Below are 22,890 nucleotides of genomic sequence, written 5' to 3'. Positions count from 1 at the left end.
TGACAAGGGAAGCTTACTGAAGCTCCAGGCACTCAGAATTTTTATTTGGGTTTATTATGGAGGCATGACTGATTGAATCATTGGCCCTGTGGCTGAACCGGATCTCTAGCCCTTGAGGACAGACTCATATCATATGACTCGAAGCCCTGGTACTCTAATCACATGGTTAATCTCTCTGATATGGCCTGCACCTGGTCTAAAACTATCTAGGGGCCCACTGTGGGACACTTCATTTGCATAAACTCAGGTGTGGTCCTAGGGGCTCCACATGAGTAATAAAGATACTCCTATCATTTGGGAACTTCCCAGGGTTTAGAGGCTCCCTCCAGAGAACTAGGGATAAAGATGAGACAATTTCTTTTTTACATAATGTTCTTCTATGGTGGATCCCAACTTCTCCCCAGATGTGGAGATTAACCACTATCTACTCTTCTCTTCTGTGGCCACCACTTGTAGACTCAACATCAACTTCCAGCTGGGACTTACAGCATCTCCCTCCCACAGCCCCATGAGAGGTCTCTTCTGGGGTCTCCCCCTACACCCTACTTCTCCCTATTCCCAGTCTTACTCTTATTTCCTTCCAAAGCTTGTGGCCTTGGAAAAGTTCACCACCCTGTGCCTCATTTTCTTTATTGGTAAAATATGAATTGTGGGTTGGTTTCAACTCAACTGAAATGGTACTTATTCCAGGAAGCTTTCTCTACAAGACATTTTTGCTTTTTTCTGTGGCTAGCATCTGAATCCCTCTCTCTTTTTTTTTTTTTTTTTTTTTTTTTTTGTATCTTGCACTTTATGAGATGAATCTTCCTCCTATTATAAAAGATGAAAAGTCCATACTTGCTTTCTCAGCCTTTCTGGCAGCTCAGATGCGATCATGTGAGCTAGGTTTTGGCAATCTGAACATAAGTTCTTGGAGGCAGCAATTCAGGGTTAAACTAGCCAGAATCAGATTTTATCGCTTATGTCTAAAGACAGTGACTGATACACCTTCCTTGACTTGCCTGACTGGGGAGGCAGCTTCTGTGTGCTCCATCTGCACCACTTTCTCGGTCACCACTACCATCGTTGTCATAGCTAATGTGTATTGAGTTCTTACTAAGAGCTGGAGGCTTTATACGTGTTGTCTTACTGATCCCTTGGTGGTATAGCCATTTTACAGATGACGTGTGTAGAAGTGAAGATATCTCCTGAGGTCATGCAGCTAGTGAGAGCACAGTTCAGATCTGAACTTTCTTCATCTGACACCAGGATCTTCTCTCTTAACCATCATGCTGTAGGGCCATCATTTAACCCTTCTGCATTTAAGCCTTCTGCATCTAATTCTGGGGGATAGGGTCTAGATGTCTCTATTTTTATAACTCTGGCATCTTACACGTGGCCTGCCACAGGTGGGTGCTTGAGCTCAAGTAGATGACGAGATCTCACCTGGTTCAAATGCTCCATGAACATCAGTGAGCTGCCTTGTCCCACCTCCCACCCACCAAATTTTTGCTTTCCCTCCCCTTAACTCCTTTCTTCCAGTTGTCGTCTCCAGGACTTGTTTTTCAATCAGTGTGAATCATTCCCTACCTTCACATACCTGTTCCCATGAACACCTTCTTCAAATCAGTGTGAAATTGAAAATTTGCCCCAATTTCCAGTGTTTCTTTTTCACCTCTGTTCCTAGATTTGTGGGACTTTGGGAAAGAAGGTGCCTCATAAAGCACCTTATACAGTATCATGTCCTCCAGCCTCCAATTCTTGGTGAGAAGAATTTCACATTCTTGCTACGAGTTTAAATCTTCAGAAAAGGTTTTGGCATTGTTAATTTCTCTATTTGGAAGACCTGTTGCCTTTTTGTGGAGCCCCAAATAACAAATCTGGATTCTCCCTGGCATGAGGGCACATTGCTTACAAGAGTCAAAGACTTTCTCTGAAATTTGTGAAGAAGGGCATTGTCATTCAAATTGCCACTAAAAGAACAGATGTTGGTTAAGCGAGAAGAATGATAATGCTAATTCGCCTAGTTCTCATAACTGAGTGTTTTTAGTTGTAAGTAACAGAAAACCCAGACTCAACTATTGAAATAATGAGAGGCTGTATCATCTCATCTCACATTGCAAAAGTCCAAACTAACCTAATTCTCTTGGCTCTGCCCTCTATTGGCAGTAAGATGCCTGCACAATTCTGGACCTATGTGATAACATCCAGGGGGAGGAAAGACTGTTTTCCCCATGTGTCTGTCGTTCAGGAGAAAGAGAAACCTTTTTCAGAAGCCTCCTTTTGCAACTCATTGGTAAAACTCATGGGTCACATGATCATTTATAAATCAATCCTGGCATGGGGAATGAGATTACCAGTATAGATTTAGACCGATCAGGGTTTACCCTGATTCACATGGGGAGGAGGGGTAGACACCTGTACAAAATTAGGACCCCTTTAGCAAAAGAAGACCGGGAGCTGGCTGTTGGGTAGCATTAATAGTAATGGATATAGTCCCAAAGGGCAAGTGAGGAAGACTTTTCATGGGAACACAGAAGATGGACTGGGAAAAGGATGGAAGGAGGGTATTAAGTGATGGGAGAGCCTCTGCTGTTCAATAGTAATCTTGTCCCAAGCTTTGAAAGTATCTTTTTGTCACTTTTAAAAGTCTGAGGTAAATGGAATGCCTCGGCTCTACTCTCCCTAACATGGTGAGTCATGGTAGTAGACGTGTTTGTGCTGGTTTTGCTTCAGTAGACTAAGCTTCTGGTTTATTTCTTATACCATTAGTCCCCAGCTTTGTCAGGATGGGTAGTTTTGATTTGGCATATCTGCCACCTCATGGACATCCATATTTCCCGGAAGGCAGTAAATATCTGAGGATCCTTCATGAAGCTGACCCTGATGATGGCTTTTCTCACAGTCATCCATGCATCCATCTGCTCCTCCACCCAGCCATCCATCTACCCATTTATCTACTCATCTATCCATCCATTCATCCATCATTCATACATTCATTCATTCGTCCAGCCATTTATCTATCGATCCATCCATTCACCCAACCATCCATCCATCCATCATTCATTCATTCATTCATTCATTCATCCACCCAATCATCCATATACCTATCTATCTACCTAACCATCCACCCATCTAACCATCCATCCATCTAACCATCCTTCTGTCCATCCATCCATCCACCCAACCATCCATCCATCCAGTTGATGCCAGGAGTCCTAAGAAAGGTGCTGGGGATATATTGATGAATAAAGCAGATTCAGTCCTTGCCTTCATGGACCTAAGTCTAGCTGGGGAGACAGACAATAAACAAGCAAATAAACAAACAGAAATTTGGGGAGCTATTTTGACACTAGAGCTGAAAGGACATTAGGACGCTGTCCCCCACAGTGTGAGCGAATGTGGCTCCTGTGCTCAGTCTCCCAGGCTAGTGAGGTGAAGAAAGCTTGAGGATCAGAAAGCCAGGTCCATGTCTCAAGTTACTGGGTATGTCCTGTCTTTGAAATGTGAGTAAGACCTGCTTTGCACATCTCAGAGGATTGCTTTGAAGATCATAGGGTATTAATGGATGTGAACATCCTTTGACAGATGTAAATTTTTTTTTTTTAACTTATCACTAAAGCTGTGGCTCTGCCCCCATGGAAAGATGACCAATATGAATCCCAACACAAAAGCCTCTATATAAGTAGAGAGGCAGTGAAATATAGCAAAAACAATATTGCAAAATCTCAAGACAACGAGAATTTGAACTCTGGATCCATTGCTTGAAAGTATGTGACTTAGGCAAGCCACTTTACTTTGCTGAGTCTCCACTTTTTTCATCTGTAAAATGAGAGTAAACACAATAATGCCAACCTCCTAGGGTGATTACAAGGATTCAACCAGTGAATGAATAGGAATTAATGATATAATGTCTGGCCTAGTCAGTCAGAAAATTATCCCTTTTATTAAATTTTTACTCTGCCTCATCTGTATATGGCTTCCCCTGGCTACCTCTGGGACTCAAAACAGGGGAGGACCCTCAACCTCAGCCATGCAGAGTGAGACTCAAGGACTGAAATGAGTGGTTTGGATAAAGAGGGAAATGTTGTGGGAGTGGTTTTATTTTTTATTTGTTTAAAGTCTATTTATTTCGAGAGACAGAGAGTAAGCAAGGAAAGGGCAGCAAGAGGGAGAGAGAGAATCCCAAGCAGGCTCTGCACTATCAATGATGAGCCCAATGTAGGTCTCAAACTCACAAGCAACGAGATCATGACCTGAACCAAAATCAAGAGTTGGATGCTTAACTGGTGCCCCGTGGGAGTGGTTTTAAAGTTAGCTTAGGCTTTCATTCCAGTATTTCTAGTTGGTCATATCTTTTGGTCCAGGTCCTTCCTGATCTGGGATCCATGAAAAATGTCAAGACAGGATGGTGATGACAGTGCAACTCTTGGTTTCCATGGTACGAAACTCCATGGTAGGAAACTTTCCTCCTTCATATGAAGTAGGAAGATAATGAAGTGAGATCACCACCAAGATAAATGAATGCAAAAGTTTGTATATAAGGCTCACTATTTGTGTTAAAAATTAAAAAAGGATATTCACCCAAATTATGTAGCTTTGGGCAAGTTCCTCAACTTTTCTGCACCCCAGTTTCCTCTACTGTAAATATCAGAGTGATGCTGAGAGCTGCTCTCAGGATAACTAAGATTAACATGCAAGGCACTTAGAACTATACCTGGAGTACAGTAAGCACACAATAAGTGCTACATTTTAATTTATTTATTTTTGTCTTGTATATGCACAGAGTAACTCTGGAAGATACACAAGCTACTAGGTACGGTGAGGTTGCCTTTCTAGATGGTAGTGGGGTCTGAGGTCTGATGGGGAAGGAAGTACTATTTAGCATATGTCCTTTTGTGGTGTTAGAATTTTTAACGCATGCATACATTCCTTTTCCCCATTTCCTTTAAAAAATAATGTTTATTTATTTTTGAGAGAGAGAGAGAGAGAAAGAAAGAGAGCGAGCCTGAGCAGGGGAGGGGCAGAGAGAGAGGGAGACACGGAACCCGAAGCAGGCTCCAGGCTCTGAGCTGTCAGCACAAAGCCTGACCTGGGGCTCGAACTCACGAACCATGAGATCATGACCTGAGCCATGACTGAGCCACCCAGGCGCCCCCACTTTCCCCATTTCCTAAAGGAAATGTAAGATTCCCTAACTATTGTGAATAGTGCAAAAGAACCTTTTGTCTACATATTTACCATATCATTTTCACCAGCTCTCCCTGTCTCAGGTTTTTTTTATTTTTATTTTTATTTTCAACGTTTATTTATTTTTGAGACAGGGAGAGACAGAGCAGGAACGGAGGAGGGTCAGAGAGAGAGAGAGACACAGAATCTGAAACAGGCTCCAGGCCCTGAGCTGTCAGCACAGAGCCCGACGCGGGGCTCGAACTCACGGACCGCGAGATCATGACCTGAGCCGAAGTCGGCCGCTTAACCGACTGAGCCACCCAGGCGCCCCTCCCTGTCTCAGGTTTTAGGGAAAACTAGAAAATTCCCTTTCTTCCTTCAGTTTACACTCTAACAGGGGTCAGTAAATTATAGCCCATGGCCCAAATCTCGGTGTAGTCTGTTTTATACAACCTCCAGTATAAGAATGGTTTTTATATTTTTAAAGGGCTACACATATAAAAAATATGCAACAGATATTTACTCTCTGCTCCTTTACAGAAAAAGCTTCTGTGAGGGCACATATGGTTTTTGAAACTCTCAGGATAGCCACCAGGTGGCCTGGTCAGAGCAGCAGGACAGTGGATCCTGGTCACCTGGCAGAGGCTTGACGCATAGTAGGTGCTTAATTATGATTCTGATGAAGATGCTCACAGCAAAACTTATTTCTCCCTGTGGCTCTTCTTTGAGCCTATGATCTGGGAGGTGATGTATTCTTTCCTCCTAGTCCCCAGTCTATCCTAGCTGTCAAATGTCTTTCTTGTTTGAGTAAATACTCCTTGTCTAAGCAGAGTGGTCTTGTTGTTGCTCTTAATGCTTGCCGTCTTCCTTTTTGGCAGAGGGTTCTGTTCCGCTGACTAGCATGATGGGAGCGTAATGTTGATACCGACCACTAGATGGAGCTACAGCTCTGAGAACTAGGCTCAGAAAGCAGCCAGCAGGAGGGCCCAGTGTCGTGATTTTCGGCATCTCCCCTGCCCAAAACAGATATGTTCGGGACTTGGCTCCTCCACTTACCGGCTGTGTGATTGTTGGCAGATGACTTTGAGGTTTGGTATCTTTACTATCCTTACTTGTAAAATGTGGATTAGAACAATGCCCACTTAAGAGCGACGCTGTGAACATCAGCTCAGCTATTACTGGAGTATGTTTTCTTATTTACACACTGTGGAATGCGCTGCAGCTGTAAATAAATACAATGCCAGGAAGTCCTGCCAGTAGAGCTGTTTCTTTGGTATTTCAAAAGCAAGATAACTTTTGTGACCCCCTCGTCTCATACGGTGAGGACTGGGGTCAGAGAGGGCAGCGGTGGAGGTCGGGAGGGAATTCAGAGTCAGCAGGACACTTTTGGGAGGCTCGATTTCGTCGTCTCTAAAGCAGGTGAGCCTGGCCTTGCAGAATCGTGAAGATGAAATGAGATAATCCATGTCAGGTGTTTTCCACAGTGTCTGCAACAAAGCAGTCCCTCAGTCAATGCTAGGTTGTGAGTGGGTTGCTTGATGCTCTTGTCCGTCTGTCCTCAAGGCCTTCTGTGTCTTCTCCTCTCCTAACCTCTCCTCCCACTTCCTGCTTTAGCCATCAGGGCCCATGCGATGTTGATGTCATATTTCTATCTCCACTGCATCCTCTCTCCTGAGTTTCAGATCCTTCCACTTGATGTTCCCACTCAATATGCTCAAAACAGAACATTCAGAACTTTCTTTTCTTCCTTTCCTCCTGGTACATTAAAGGCACCATCCTCCACGCGGAGATCTAAGCTGGAAAGCCAGACATGATTCCTGACACTCTGCCTTCTGCCTGCTTGTCACTCACCACACCGGGTTCTGTTGATTCTTTTAAAGAGACTTTCATTCCCCACTGCCATTGCTCTCCCTGCAATCACTGTGACAGCCTTATCTTAGCTCCCTGCTTTCTGCCTTGCACTTACACGGTAGCCTTTTCTTTTTTCCTGAATACAAATCTGATTATTCCCCTGCTCAGAATCCTTCTGTGGCTCCCTATTGTCAGTAAGTTGGTCTTAACCTCATAACATGGCCTAGAAAGCATCTCCAAATTTGTCTCTACCTCCCTCCAGTTTCCCTCCTCCATTTCCCTGCTCTGTCAACCTGATCTTACAGTTTAGTCAGACCTTGTTATTTTAGTTTCTCAAATGACATCAATTTTCTTTTTGCCTCTAGGCCACTGTGCACGCTCTTCTCTGTACCTGGAACATTCTTCCCTCCCTCCTTATCTTTCTCTACCTGGATCCCACTCATCTTACAGGTATAACCACCTTCTCTAGAAAACCTTTCCTGACATCTCAAGTATGAGTTGAGACCCACTCCCTCCCACCACCCCAGCCCTATGTCCCCTGGGATGTTCTTGTACTTGCTTTAATTGAGCACCATTGTGCTGATTCTCTAGCGTAATTAAATGTCACCTGACATTTGAGAGATGTATGAGATATATATCAATTTGGCAGAGTCCCATCCCCTGTCTAGTGGGGGGCCAAATGTACATACAGGATTTCTGTAAATCTAGAGAGCTTATGGAATAGTAGTCTGTTTCTGACTTTCTGCTCCTACTAAACTCTTTACTGTGTTCATTTCTGAGTCCCTCAAGCCCTTTCTTTACCCCCAGGTAGACCCAGATGTAGAACATAGCCTTTCTTCCTATTTCATCAAAACATCACTCACAGATGGCACTTGAGTGTGTGATAGAAACGACTGAAGATCCAAGGTGATACAGTGGAAGGGGTTGGTTTGGTTGGTAGTTCTTGGCCAGCCCCACCTTGGGGACTTTTCCCTGGTTGGTTTTCTCCCTAGTTTCCTTCTCACTCTGTTACTCAGCCCCCTTCCCTTCTTCCTCTTTTTTCCTCCCTTGGTTCCTCTCCTTTATTCTCTCCTCCCCCTCACCTAAATTCCTGTTTAATACAAAGAGGTTTGGAATCTCTTAACTTCGCAGACTTCTTATAGGCAGTGTCTCAACTTTGCACCTCATGGCTTGTCAAGGTATCATGTTAACAAAGGATGTCAGTGTGAAGAGACTTGTGATGCTATGCAATCCCTATGCCCATCCCATTGCCTATGCAATCCCATTGCCGATCCCATTTGACTTGTCTGTCTCCATGTAACATCCAAGACAGAAGGCACCTTGTTTGCTTTGGTCATTGCTGTATCTTCAGAACCTAGAACTTGGTTGATGCATATTGGACTCTCAGTAAACATTCTTTGAATGAATGAGTAAATGATTGACTAGGTGAACAGAAAAAAAAGATGTTGCTTACGCTGAAAAATAGTTCTGGTGCCACACTCCTCCCTCCCTTCCAGATCATGAAGAGATGTGGAGGGCCAGCCTATGTGAGTGCTCTGCCAATCTGGGAATAAGAGCAAATCAAGTCCAGTTGTTTAATCATTAATCAGCTGGGCCATCAGTGAGAGTTAAAATGACTACAGGTTCTATAACTTAGTGAGAATATAGGTAAGCATAAGACTAAAGTGAGAAAAAAGGTAAAATGGTGATGAGTCCATACACAATTTGAGATGACAGGAAGTTGAGCTTCCTTATGCAAGCAAGAGCACCAGAAATATATGAGGACTATTAAGGTGGAGATTTTCTTGCACACCATTTGCCTTGTTGGGGAATGAATGCCCTATCCATCCATCCATCCATCCTCCCATCCATCCACCCATCCATTCTTCTACCCACCTACCCCACTATCCATCTGTTGCCTATACTTAATGTTGAGAAATACGCTGTAGCTCCAATGGTGGTAAATGGGGACAACATCACCATTCCCTACTTAACCAAGTTATTGTGAGAATTTAAATGATATTATCAGGCAGAGGCACCTGGGTGGCTCGGTTGAGCATCCGACTTCAGCTCAGGTCATGATCTCATGGTCTGTGAGCTCAAGCCCTGCATCAGGCTTGCTGCTGTCAGCTCAGAGCCTGGAGCCTGCTTTGGATTCTGTGTCTCCCTTTCTCTTTCCACCCCTCCCCCACTTTGGAGCATTCCCTCTCTCTCTCTCTCTCTCTCTCTCAAAAATAAATAAACATTAAAAAACATAAATGATATTATCAGGCAATAAAATTTCACCCAACACTGGGGGCCTATTGCATAATGAAAGCTCAATAAATGGTAACTGTGGTCATTATTAGGATCTGAATATCACACCCAAATTCCACAGCTCCAACTCTTTCCCAGCCAGACACCAAATATTCAGCTCCATTTTATTAGCCAGAATTTGAGGAAGAGGAGTAAGGTAAAGGAATTTGGAGAGGGAGTGGGTAGAGTCAGACTGGACCAACTCCCTCAAACTGGGAGTTTGAGGTGGGGTGTGAGGTTCAGAGGAGTTTCCACCTGGGAGTATCTCCCTCTAGAATGTTGCCGGAAGTCAGTCTCATATATTCTAGTGGGTATCCATGAGAGTAGATAGGAAGGAAAAACCCGGATAGGAAGCAAGGATACTGTGTAGTCTAGTCCTCCTCCATTGGGACAGCTGGTTGACCCAGGCCCAGTCTATGTCCGGAGACTGTGGGATTGGATGGGGATATTGATCCGGTTCTGCAGCCAGTTGATATAATCCTCTTGAGACATATGGATGATGTGTTCACGTACAAACTGTGGGGAAAACACAGTGGCAACCTCAGATTTGGTCTGAAAGCTAGACTCCCTTTCCTGCCCCACCTCCAAGATCCTAGAATATGTGTGATTGAGGTTGGTGGCTCCAGGATACCTTTAACCATGCACATACTCATAATGCCTGGAGCATCGTGATGGGGGTTGTTCTCTCAAGAAAAGAGCACCTTTCCAGCTTCCTGGTTCATCAGACTAAGCCCCTTTTTGTCACTGTTGATCCAGAGAAATTTGGGGAGAGCAGGAAAACCCAGCTGTCTGCATTTTTCTTTCTGTCTTACTTTAATATCTTTTTAAAAAGTCATTTGTCCTTATACTTTTTTTGGTTTGTAGCCTTCTTTGAGAACTGATGATAACTTGCTTCCAGGAAAGGTTTAAGATACAAAATGTAGAATTTCATATAGGCTCTAGGATTAAGAGACCCCCACATTCTGTGATGTTCTCACTGGGAGAGGAACATGCTAAATTTTACTAGCCAGGGTGGTGAACTCACCTCAGAGAATGGGGGAGCATCCATACCCCCTTTATCTTACCCACTCAGAGATTGCCTCTTCTATACCCCCATAGCTGGCAGGTGGAAAGTGGACCCCATAATTGGCAAGTGGGGAGTGGAGATACCCTCGAGTTAGTTTTGGACTAGCCTACCAGTCCTTCCTGAAGGAGCTTCACAAGATGTGGGGAGTAGAGTCTGGACCTAGGGATTTGTCCACAGGGTTATCCCCCATCCCTGGACTCCTCACCTTGCACCCACATATAATCACCCAGGTCAGCCTGTGGGAGCGCCAGTCTGGCATGAAAACACCCAGAGGACTGAGAATTCCACCACTAGAGTCCCATTTTTATCTTGAGACATTGAAAGCCCTGTGAAAATGTACGTATGCCATGGGGTGAAATTAAGGAAGTCACTCTGTTAATCACTATTAATACCATAGGATGGAATCCCTCCCTCTCCTCCTATTTGCTGATACCTTTTGATGCCCTAGGAATGTGTAGAGTGGGTAGTGATGATAAACTATCATTAAAAACCATTCAGTGGCTTCCCTGCAGCCTCAAGATGAAGACTTAAATCCTTAACTTGACTTTCAAAAGTCTGCGCAGACTGAGCAGTCCCCTTATAACCTTGCATCTCCTTGCTTGCTTCCTCCCCAACCTATTGACTGCCTAGGAGTCCCTCACACAAGTCAAGTTCTGTTTCAGCTTAAAAGTCACCTTCCCCACTCATCCTAGTTAAGATAGGTCCGCTGTACATTTACCTTAAATCAGTGCTCCTTAAACTTTATTGTGCATACAAATCACCTGGGATCTCATTTACATGTAGGTTCTGCATTGGTTTAAAGCCTGAGATTCCAGATTTCTAATAAGCACACAGGTGAGGTCTATGCTGCTGTTTCACGGGCCAGATTTAGAGTGCTTCTTCTTAAGATCGCCAGTTCCTTTATTCATGTGTCCATTTACTGATGTGTCTCCAAAGCCTCCAAGTTTCCCCAGGGGGCACCATTTACATAGACTATAATGTCCCCTGGATTTGAAACCACCAAGGTCATGTGATAATCCCTCGCCTGTTAGATGATGAGCTCCGTGAAGGCAGAGACCTTATGTCTTTTTAATTGTGTGTGCAGCACTTAAATGGTGCCTGGATGTTGAGAGATGACTGAATGAGGACACTGGAGGCACAGTGAGGACGGGAAAGGACACAGTAGTTACCTCGATAGCCACAGCGATGTCCGGAGAGCACAGTTCCCAGATTCTCAGGTCTTGTAGCACTTTCAGGAGGACATGGGGCCTGATCCTGAGGTCTAGGTTTTCCCCAAACTTCTGTAGTTTCGCCAGGATCTTTTTGGCAGGGCGGAAATTCTTCAGATCTTTGGGGAGTTTGGACAGCAGATCAAAGTACCTTCAATTCCCAATCCCAAGAAGAGAGAGCCAGTTAGGAACCTGCTGGGGGGTGGGTCTGAGTATCTTAGAGCTTCCACCCCCACTTTCTCTTTCTACCACTCATGTGATATCTCCAGGGCAGCACGTCTTCACCTGGGAGGCTTGCCTCCATCCGAAATGTAAACAACCCACAGATCAGGCAAGTCTTTTTATTTTTTTAGGGGTAGTAAAAGCTGGAGCATGATTTGCATCTCATTAAAAAAACAAATTAAGGGCATGCTTTAAAGCATTTATGATTTTTCTATCAAGCAGACAATGTGAAAAGCTAGAAGGAAGGAAGGGGCACTGAGATTTTGGATGCTTCTCTTTTGAGGGCTAATCAGACCAGGAGGACATGGGCATATCTGTGGGATACCTGCCAGGATGCAAGGGGCTCTTAAACACAAGATGGAAGAGGAGGAGGGGGAGGGGGGAACAGAGAGGAGGAGGGGGAGGAGGAAGGGGAAGTGTGTGTGTATTTTCTATGTCTCTGATAGTGAGTAAGCTTGGACCACAGCTTTGTGTGTTTCAGCGGGTTTAGAAAACATTTCTGAATGCTGCAGCAGTCTGAGGGTAGTTTGGTAATCCATTCTTGAGATGGTGGGAACAAGGTAGATTCCTACCTGGAGGTGGTTCAGGTGTGACCAGGGTTTAAGGCAGGAGACAGCATCTCTTTAAAAAAGAAAAAAGGTGGGGCGCCTGGGTGGCTCAGTCGGTTAAGCGTCCAGCTTCAGCTCAGGTCATGAACTCACAGTTCATGAGTTCCAGCCCCATGTCAGGCTCTGTGCTGACAGCTTAGAGCCTGGAGCCTGTGTCTCCCTCTCTCTGCCTCTCCCCGCCCCTCCTCACACTCTACTTTCTCTCTCTCTCAAAAATAAATAAACATTAAAAAATTTTTTAAAAAAGAAAAAAGCCCCCCCCCCCATATAGATGAATCAATTGTAGAGAAATTTGAAGAAGAAACTGATCATTTACCGTGTACTTTGGGCTACTTGTATTGCTTTGTATTTTATATTTTGTGGTATAGATTCATATATTTATTTGTGTCTCCTTGTAAGCTCCCATTCTACATTATTAAAATCATGGAAAGGATCCTGGGTACATGCTTAGACTTTCTCATTTTACTCTGAGATCTTGATTTACTCACCCTGCCATGATGGGGTGCATGGCAGACTCTAATTCTGTATCTTAGATGAGCATAGAGACTGGGGTCAGACAGGGGTTTAAATCTTTAGGTTTCCTTGTTTACAAAGTGGGTATTAATATGTAACTTTCAGGATTTTTGTGGGGAATAAAATAAATAAGGTAGGAAAATTTCTTAGGTTAGTGTCTGCCACCCAGTAACTGCTCAGTCCATGTTGTTTTTTCTTGTATTTATATTATAACCCCATGCTGGGGCACAGTGTTTCTAGGATATGCCTTCCTGGTTTTATATCCTTAAAGGGTCAACTTATTTGGAGAATGTAGGGATTGCCCCATAAACCTCACAATCTGTAGGAATTTTCATGTGGTTTGCCTCATCTGCATTTTCCAAGAGGCTGGCAAATTAGTCCATATTTGATAGTCTGATCCAGACCGAAAATAAATATGGAGAATACAGTTGTTGGATTGTCTGTGGTTCAGGAACTGAGGGGTTCTTGCCTGACAGCCTGTCTATGGCCAAGAATTGTCTTGATCAAATGTGATTTTCCAACAACAGCCCCTTTCCCCTTCCCTCTTCCCCTGTCAAAGACCATCTTATCTGACTCTGGGGATCTTTACCAGTGGTCTGCAATTTCTTCTGCATCTCCTTTTATCATGGAGACTTGATGCCTCATTTTTGCTATATCCTTTTTAAAATTGGAGACAAGGACAAAAGAATGGAACTTCTGGAGACCTCTCTCTTCTTGGCGCCTGCATCACAGGATGTATGAAAAAGAGGAATATCAGACCCCCTTCTTCTTTGTCCATCCCAGTTGCCCTTTGAGATCTGACTTAAACACCTTTTTCTCTATGAAGTCCTCAGCCCTCTCACTCTTCAGTTTACAATGTGGCTCAGGCCACAAGATGACACAGCTCTCTCCAAGGTCCTGAAACGCTCTTTTCTTGCGAAACCCAGTCACCTTTTATCATTCTCTCCCTACTTTATATTGTATTTACACAGCTTTCTAATCTGTAAAGTGGAAGATAATAATGGTCCTAGCTCTCAGAGGTGAGGATTAAGTGATACAATGTGTGCGAAGTGCGGAGCTTAGTGCCAGATGCACAGTAGGTGTTTAACTCAGGTTGGTTCCTCTCTTCCCCACTCCTCTTACTGTTTTGGGCATATGCCCTAGCTCTCTAAGGAGACTTTGCATTGTAACTATAACCAGTGCATTCACCTATATATGACTTTCAATGGCTTTTCGTTTTACTTGGAATAAGGTTCCCTGAGTAACTTGCCCTCTAAGGCTCTGGATTATTCAGTCTCTACAGCATTTTCCAGCTCAGCATTTTATGCTTTAGCTCATGAACAAAGTTCCAAGATAAAGTTCAACCTCTATAGCTGGGCTAGCAAGACCTTTTATGATCTGGCCTCTGTCTCTCTGGTTACCTTGAAAGCAACCTGAACCCCAGCCACACCTGACTAATGGCAGTTCCTGGTCCCCTGTGCCCCTTCTGGCCTTTGAGACTTTGCTGTTGCTTTTCCCTGGAGCTCCTGTCCCTCCTTCCCACTTTGCGTGTGACTCTCTGGGTTCAAATTCCATCTTTACTACTTAGCCACTGGGTGACCTTGTCTTGACAAGACATTTCTGAGCCCACTTTTCTCATCCATAAAATGGGTTTAATAACAGCACCTATTTCCTAGGATTGTTGTAAGGACTCAGTGATGAATACAAAGCTCGTGGGTACATATCAGGTGCTCTGGAAATCTCACCAATTTTTATGAAACAGAAGATGTTGTTTCCTCCAGGAAGACATTTCCGATTGCTGCCTCAAGCTAGGCAAGACATCCTTCCCCTGTGTTCCCTTAGCCCCCTGCTCACTCTCATGTTGGCTGTCATCAGCCTGTCTGGTCATTGTCTGGTTACTTGTCTGATTTCTTCACTAGCCTGGGGGCTCCCAGAAGGTGGGGACAAGTCATCTCTGAAATGGTGGCCCTAAACCCTAACCCCTCCATACTGAAAGGGTGATAGAGCACAGGGTGACCGTGCAACTTTCATCGAATGGATGAGTTCATTGGGGGTGAATGGTCACCGCAGTCAAGGGGTAGGCTGGGAAGGGAGACAGTTACTGGGTTGTCAGCGTAGGAAAGAGAGGCTTCCAGTAGCCCACCGGTGCTCTTAAAATCAAGTTCCAAGTCTTAAGTGTGGCATTCATGGCTGTGCATAATGCAGTTCTCACTCCCCACTTCTCTCTCCTCTGCAAAGTTTCCATGTCCCTTCCTGACTTGGAGCTTTGTATGTACTTAGCCTGCTGCTGGTGTACATCGTCAGCTCCTCCTCATCTGTCAAGGCTCAGCCTGAAGTCACCTCCTTAGAGAAGTCCTCCTGGATTACCCGACCTAAATTAGTTCCTCATGGTTTCTCTCTCTCATAGTACCCTGTCTCTTCCTGTATAGCAATGATTATAATTTGTACCTATATATTTATAAATTTAGTTATTTGTTTCTGCCCATATTTTCCAGGAGACTGTAAGCTCCCTGAGGGCAGGAAATATGTCCTTACTCCCTGCTAAGCCCCAACACCTGGCATCAGTGGGCATATGGTGGGTACTAGATGAATGTCCTTTGGATGAAGGGATATATGTGTGCCCTTACTTCATGAGGATTTCCATCTTGTCCTGAAGACAGAAGCCAGCTTCCTGGGCCACGCTGTAAAACTTTGCCCTCATGGTGTTGCACACGCCACTCTTGCACTGGATAATGTCCCGGTTGGTACGGCTGTAGACACAGATAAGAAGGGCTTAGGGGACAGGGTGCAAGATCAGACCCATGATGTGGCACTCCCTGGGCCCCAAGGTGTTCTGCAGTGGAATGCTTCTCTCAGCATTCCCCTGGATATAGGAAGGACAGATCTTCCCAATATTGAGCTGGTGGTTCAGGCTTTATTAAATAAGTCCACAGGGAGACATCCGGTCACCTGAGCCCAGTGCATGTTAAGGACAGTGAGATGAAAATGGAATTTGGAGCTGGGAGACTCCAGTTCAAACTCCAGTACCACTACTTAGCTATGTGGCCTCGGGCAAGACATCTCACCTGGCCAGGTTTCAGTTTGCTCCTCTGTAGAATGGGATAACACTCCTGCCTCATAGGATTGGTTTTGAGGAATAAGCATGATGGTGAATATAGAATGCTTCACCCAGTGCCTGGCACAGAGGAGGAATTTTTTGCCGTTGTCTGCGTTGGCACCTTGGCCATGAGTCCCTTTCCCTGGGCAACCCTTGTCTTTAAGCAATGTGTATGACTTTGGGGAGTCTGGTCTGCACTGGGTTGTTTCCATACCCCTGGGAAGATAGAGGATGTGATTACCATAGTCCCTTTGGCCAGTTTGTTCCGCTGCCCGTCTGGCTTACCTTTTAGACTTCTTCTGGATGAGCAGAGTGTGGCTTTCTCCACTTGTACTGCTAGATCTTTCACTGAAACACAAAGGGATGGTTTCAAGTTGCCTGGAGCCTGCTTTTCACAGAAAGGGTGTCTTCGGGGCTCCTATGACACCTGCTAGCCTCCAGAATTCGGGTAAGGGAAGTGGCTCTAATCAAAGGACCAGTCATAGAACTCAGTGTATATTGTTCTCGGTGTATATTGGCCCTTGCTTCTACCCATGTCCTCTGCCTGGAGGGTCCTTCTTGTTTCTTCTCCACTTTCTCAAATCCAACCCTGTTTCATGGTCTACAGCAAGTTCCACCTGCTCTGAGTCTTGTAGTCTGACTTTGACCTTCTGTCTCTGCATATTGTCAGGATGCCATATTTTCTGGATCCCAGTTTCATCTGTACAAAATTGATCTTTCCTTCTGGAGGACAAGTTCACTTGGGGCCCTTCCGTTTTTCTCTCTACACCAATTGGCATGTAAGCTGGGGCTGAGTGCAGATTTGGGGAAGGGATAGTCAAGTCTTCCTAGTCATGATGTCTATTTTCCCAAACCCAGACTGTTTTTTCATTCAAGTATTGTCTTCTCTAAACTGGACTCTGAGCTGAACACTCGCTTCACTTGATTTTGGAGGCAGACAGAGCTGGCTCCAGAGTCCATCCCTGGCACCACCAGCTCCCAGTCTGTGGGCAAGCAACTCAGCTCGGGATCATCAGTGTCCTCATCTGTGGTCAGTCAGCTCTCATGACACTGAACACTTCCCAGGTATGGGCTGATTTAATTCCTTGAGTGGCTACTCCCTCCTGTGACTTTGCCTGGTCAGAGTTTCTAGAAGGGGTGAAGCTCCATTGTGCACGCCTGTCCCTCCCCTGCACCTTCTCTTGTGTCCTACTTTAGTGGTCTGGTCCTTCAGCATCAGTGTTTCTCACCTTCTCTCTTGCCCTGTCTCCCTTTGTTTCTACAAAATGCTTGGAAGACTTACTTGATTGCCTTATCTGTGTGGTTCTAGAGAATAACCCTGTTTTTCTTATCCCCGTGATGTGCTGCTGACCCTTCCCTTCTGGCCCTGTAGTGCCTGGAACTTCTTTAGGTAGGCCTGCCACTTCCCAAACCCCTCTCCGCAGGAAAGGTCCTGACCTTTGCTGCTTTTCCCCAGAGGCTCAGGGGACTGGATCTAGAGTTCTTAGCCCTGGTAGGTGATGGATTGAGCCCTTATCCCACCTTACTGGGATGCAGGCCCCAGGAATAGTACCCAGAAACCCTTGTGTTTGGATTCCAACCAGTAGCCCCAACCCCTGCAGATGCATTCTTTGGGAGAGTGGGTTGGCTTTGACCTTCCTCCTGATGGTCTGGAAGGTGGCTCTCTTCTTTTCTAGGGCTGATAGTGTGACTTGGGGGACGTGGGAGGTGAGGGAAGTAGTGGCATTCACTGTGATAAACAAGCGAACAGAAGTAAATAACAAAGGACGCTTTGCCTGTCTCTATCTCCCTTTTCCTTGGCCCTCCTTGAGTTTCAGCCATACTGATTTCTGCTCAATGCCTCTATGCTTCCTTCTGTCTCAAGCTCTTTGTACATGCTATTCATTTTTCTTGGAACACGATTCCCATCTATCCCAGCCATAGGCTAGCTAAGTATTCTTTTCTTCAGGTCTCAGCTTAAATGTCAAACTCAGTTTTGGGCCCCTGGTGCTCAACATTCACCCAATCCTCTTTACTTGTCCTTCAGAACACTTTCCATAGTCATGATTATATGGCTAACTCTGTGGGATTATTTAATAAAGACATGGCTCTCCCATTAGACCAGTGATTCTTAACCAAAGGCAGGATTCAAGGAGTCCATGAATGCAGATGGAAAAAAGGTCACATCTTTATTTCAACTAGCCTTTAGCAGGAATGGAAATCGCATGTATTTGTACCTTGCGTCACAATTGTGGCAGATATTTTGAAAGATCATTTATACTCAGCACTAATCTAAAATTATAGTAGTTATTAGATGTGCTAAGTCTTATTATATAACTCACTGCTAAAGAAGCTCATAGATTACTATATCCCACATTTGGTTGTAATGTCATAATCTGTATTACTACAGATTTCTTTGTAAACTTTTGTTATTTACAGCATGGACTTAAAGGCATTTTTCTGAAAGGAGTCCTCAGACTGCCAGAGGGTCCGTGGCACACGAAAAAGTTACGGCTTCAGTCCAGATAGTGAGATTTATGATAGCAGACTGTTGAATCCCTCCAAACCTAGCATGGTTTCTGGCACACATGGGGATTGATGAGTATACTTCAGATGAATAAATGAAATGGGAGCAGACCTCCCTTCCCTCATTACAAGTTGCTCAAGTAAAGAGGGAAAGGGCAGTCCTGTAACACATCCTCCTTGCTTCATATCCCTCTACTACAGGAAGATTTTTAACTTTATGATATTCACTTTGGGATGTGGGGAGAGACACCTGGATACCCACCCCCACCCCCCCACCCCCGCAGGAATTAAGAAGCTTATTTCTAATGAAGAAGGAAAAAGTCCCTCCTCCCTGCCCCACCTTCTGTAGTCTGGTAAGGGGCATCTCCGCAATGGTCCCTATAACTGTGGGGTGTCTCCTACCTTGATTTGCGGGTGGTCTGCACATCTTTATAGGCAGAATCACTCTTGGTTTGTTTGAGCATTGACAAGATACTGCAAAGCAAGATGAGTCTCTTAATAAGGCCTTCAACATACGGTGCCCTGGAGGCAGTCAGTATCTGTGGGAGGATTCTCTTTCGAGAGCAGGGATCCTTAGACTTTATGGGGCATAGGAATCACCTGGAGACCTGGAGAGATTGCTGCTAATACAGAGCCATACTCCCAGAGATTTGGGTATGTTAGGCCTGGAGCGAGGCCCCAGAAGTTGCATTTAAAAACCACACACACACACACACACACACACACACACACACACACACACTTCTGATACTGGTGTGCAGAGAGCACATTTTGAAACCTTAGAATTTCTCAACATACTGTGAAATAGTGTTCACTTGGAGTGCTTGTTAAAAAATAAAGTTTTCCTCTGGAGATTCCGATTCAGTGGTTCTGAGATGAAGACTAAAAATTTGTATTTTTAACAAGGATCCAGCTGATTCCGATCCCCAGAGACACTTAGAAAATACTGCTAGGGGCGCCTGGGTGGCTAAGTTGGTTGGGCATCTGACTTCAGCTCAGGTCATAATCTCGTGGTTTGTGGGTTCGAGCCCCACTTCAGGCTCTGTGCTGACAGCTCAGAGTCTGGAGCCTGCTTCGGATTCTGTGGCTCCCTCTCTCTCTGCCCCTCCCCCACTCCCTTCTGTCTGTCTCTCAAAAATAAATAAACATTAAAAAAAATTTTTTTTTAAAGGAAATACTGCTAGCAGAGTTTTAAGAAAAGGTCATCTTCCTAGGTGATGTTATGGTCTGAATGTTTGCATCCCCCTGAACTCATCTGTTGAAATCTTAATCCCCAAGGTGAGGGTATTAGGAGGTGGGGGCATTTGTGAGCTGATTAGCTCGTGCAGTCAGAGCCCTCATGATTGGAATTAGCACCCTTACAAAAGAAACCCCAGGGTTTCTTACAAACCCTTACAAAAGAAACCCCTCCCTTTCCCCATGCGAGGTTACAGTGAGAAGATGGCCATCTGTGGCAAGGACTGCCATCTATGGGGAAGGCCTTTGCCAGACACCGACTCGGCTGGAACCTTGATCTTGGACTTCCCAGCCTCCAGAGCTTTGAGGAATAAATACCTATTGTTTGTAAACCACCCCGTCTGTGGCATTTTTGTTACAGCAGCCTGAACAGGACTAAGACGGCCAGAGGGCAGTCTGGCTTTGAGGCTGGGGGCTGATCCAGTTGGCTTTTAGGGGTTCTTAAAAACCCCAGAATTCTCTGTCATCCCTGCTGGGAACAGATGTGGGGCCTAAATTGAAAAAGGAATCCAGATTCTAAAGCGAGGAGGACAAAAGAAAATGTGCAGCTTTTCTTAACTGTCTCTCTACAGCTCTAAAGAGAAGCCTCCAATATCTGCTGCCTCAGGGAGAGATTAGGGAGATTTTTCTCCCAGAGGAGTTGAAGATGGGACATCTCAACAGGTTCTCGCTCTTGTAACCATGGTTATTGTATCACTGAAGTGAACACAGAGGCCACGCGGTGAGTTTTGTGTTCTTGCGTGGTTCTGTCTTTTGAGGACCTTATGCATGTCAGTCATCGCCCTTCTTCTCCATCCGTGTGGTGGGGCGTTGGTAATGGGTAGCTGTTAATACACCCGCCTCAGCAACATGCTGCGCAGATTCTGTGGGACGCCACGTGTGAAAAAGTACCACCAACACCATCACGGCGGTCACCATGTACTGAATGCTTACGATATGCTAGGCAGGTGCTAATATTAATATGTTAAATGCATTATTTCAGCTAATTCTCATTGAAATAGACATTATTTCCACAAGTATAATATTTTACAAAGATGAGGCTACGTAGTTCTCACTACATCTCTTTGAGGTAGGTTGTTAATGAGTCTCATTTTACAGAACTGGAATCAGGCTCAGAGAGGTGAAGCAACTTGCTCGACATCACACAGCAATTAAATCATGGGGATGGAGATTGACCCTAGCCTCCTTGGTTCCAAGGCCAACGCTTCGAGGCCACACAGTCTCATCCTATAGACGAGAAAACTGACGTTTAGAGAAAGGCTACGTTGACCTGTTCCGGGTTTCAGATGCATGTCAGTCTGACTCCAATGCCAGTGTTCATGCCATGAGTTCTTACAAAGGAGAGAGACCCGGGGAGCTGATGCTTCATCATTAGCGTCTGTCTCCAACGCTGATAAATCAGTAACAGCGGCCAGGGCCTGAAGGGCTGGCATTGTCTCTGGATGCCTCCCGAGTGCCACCCTCCGAGCCCCGATGCCAGTTGAGGCAGCAGCAGACAAATTCGTCTTTAGCAAGCAGTGGCGGGTGTGATGCATGTGAAAGTGCTCAGTGAACTGTAATTATGGTAATAACAATAACCAATAAGTCATAGCCGGCATCCCAGTAGGCTGAAAGCAATGAAGAACCTCTTCCAGTGTGTCATTTATTTTCAGGAAGTCATTTGCTTACTCAGAAGGATCTGTACTTGGGAAGGGAACTCCGGCTCTAGCTTGCCTGCTCTCTGAGGCTTTTTGAGGTTGGAAGTCCCCGTGGATAAGGCTTCCCACCAGGAGGAAGACACTTCAGCTTCAAGTGCAGCGCCATGAGCCAGTCGAGCCAGTCTCTTAGGGTGGAAACCAGAATCCTGGAAGTGGCCTCTGAGGTCCCCAGACAGACTGATGCCTCTCTCCATCCCATTCTGGCCGCACTTCAGTCCTTGAAGGCGCCATTGTCCCTCCTCACCATGTTTGCACATGTGCTGCCTGAAATGTTCATCTGTCTCCTCACCCTGCCCCCCCAAACTTTGGCTGAGTAGCTCTTTTTCATGCCTCATCCACAATCTCTTATAGTCTCTTCCTTGGAGGGAACTTCTCTGATCCTCATCCACATCCCAGACTAGATCACATTTCCCTAGTATTCACCCTCTTAGTTCGAGCTTCCCTTTTATAACGCTTCCTGTAATAATTAGTACCTAGTCTGTATATGGTCATAAATATTCAGTAAAAGAGTGGATGAATAACCTTACAACTCCTGGGAAGCAGGGTAGCATGGTGGTTAAGAGGATGCTTTTTGGAATTAGAAGGTTTTGTGCCCTTACCGTCGTTGGCTGGGTGACCTTGAACAAGTTACTTAGCCTCTCTGAGCCTCATTTTCTCATTTGTAAAATAAAGACCACAGTATCTTCCTTAGAGGGTTGTTGTGAGAACCCAGGGAGGTGATATACATGAACAAAGTACATAGCTCAGTGCTTGTCACAGAGAAAATATTAAGGATTCAGAACTGCTGTGGCTAATGTTATCACTGTTATTCTGATATCCTGTATTTGCCCCAGGGGTCAAGAGAACAATACCTGGGCGCTTTTTTGTGCATCCCATTTTCCATTATGACTGTCCTCCGGGCATCTTCCCGAACCATCTCCAGGAGCTTCTGCAGATCTGATGGGAACATGAGAGGTCATTGTCCAGAGGGCAGGCGGGGCTGGTATCCCCTCCGCTTCTGTGTGTGGGGAGCTGGAGAGGGTAGATCGGGGTCTAGGCAGCCCACAGCGTTTGGCAGGTTATACACCCGGTGTTATCTCCCTGCTTACAACCAGTGACTCATCGTTTTCCTTCTGGACAGCATCTACATTTCCTCCAAGTGGCCTCTCAGGCTTTGCAGGGTCTGGCTGCTTGTTTTCTCTCCTGTCTCATCTCACTCCCCTCCCCGACCTTAAACTCTAGTGTAGCCAGAGACAAAACGGTTTCCAATTCTCAGAAGAAATCGTCTTGTTCAGGAAACCCTCTCTGATCCCACAGACCTGATGTGGCAACCTGGTGACCCACAGGCTGAATCTAGCTCACAGGTTTTGTTTGATTTGATGCAGATGCCCAGCTTTTCAAACTGGAAGGTTTCACATAAAAATCCAGACCACCCGCTCCCCTGTAAAAGACTCTGAGATGGGGTTCATTCTTGCTGCGCGCTGCCGGTGGCCATTGGGCAGGT

General features: G+C 45.2%; 1 protein-coding gene across 1 annotated transcript in view; it reads right to left on the bottom strand.

The window, feature by feature from the left end:
- Positions 1-9,387: 9,387 nt before the first annotated feature.
- Positions 9,388-22,890, bottom strand: part of CCDC60 (coiled-coil domain containing 60) — a 168,611-nt gene continuing 155,108 nt past the window's right edge. The window contains exons 8-14 of the mRNA XM_045457737.1: positions 22,259-22,343; positions 18,877-18,948; positions 16,255-16,317; positions 15,500-15,622; positions 13,483-13,614; positions 11,512-11,701; positions 9,388-9,792 (exon numbers count right to left, since the gene is read on the bottom strand). Coding sequence (XP_045313693.1) covers positions 9,691-9,792; positions 11,512-11,701; positions 13,483-13,614; positions 15,500-15,622; positions 16,255-16,317; positions 18,877-18,948; positions 22,259-22,343 — 767 coding nt within the window. The 3' untranslated portion in view covers positions 9,388-9,690. The remainder of the gene's footprint in view (positions 9,793-11,511; positions 11,702-13,482; positions 13,615-15,499; positions 15,623-16,254; positions 16,318-18,876; positions 18,949-22,258; positions 22,344-22,890) is intronic.

Source organism: Leopardus geoffroyi, chromosome D3, assembly GCF_018350155.1.
Source record: "Leopardus geoffroyi isolate Oge1 chromosome D3, O.geoffroyi_Oge1_pat1.0, whole genome shotgun sequence".
Lineage (NCBI taxonomy): Eukaryota > Metazoa > Chordata > Mammalia > Carnivora > Felidae > Leopardus > Leopardus geoffroyi.
The sequence above is the reverse complement of the archived record's forward strand: the minus strand, read 5'-3'. Positions and strand labels throughout refer to the sequence as shown.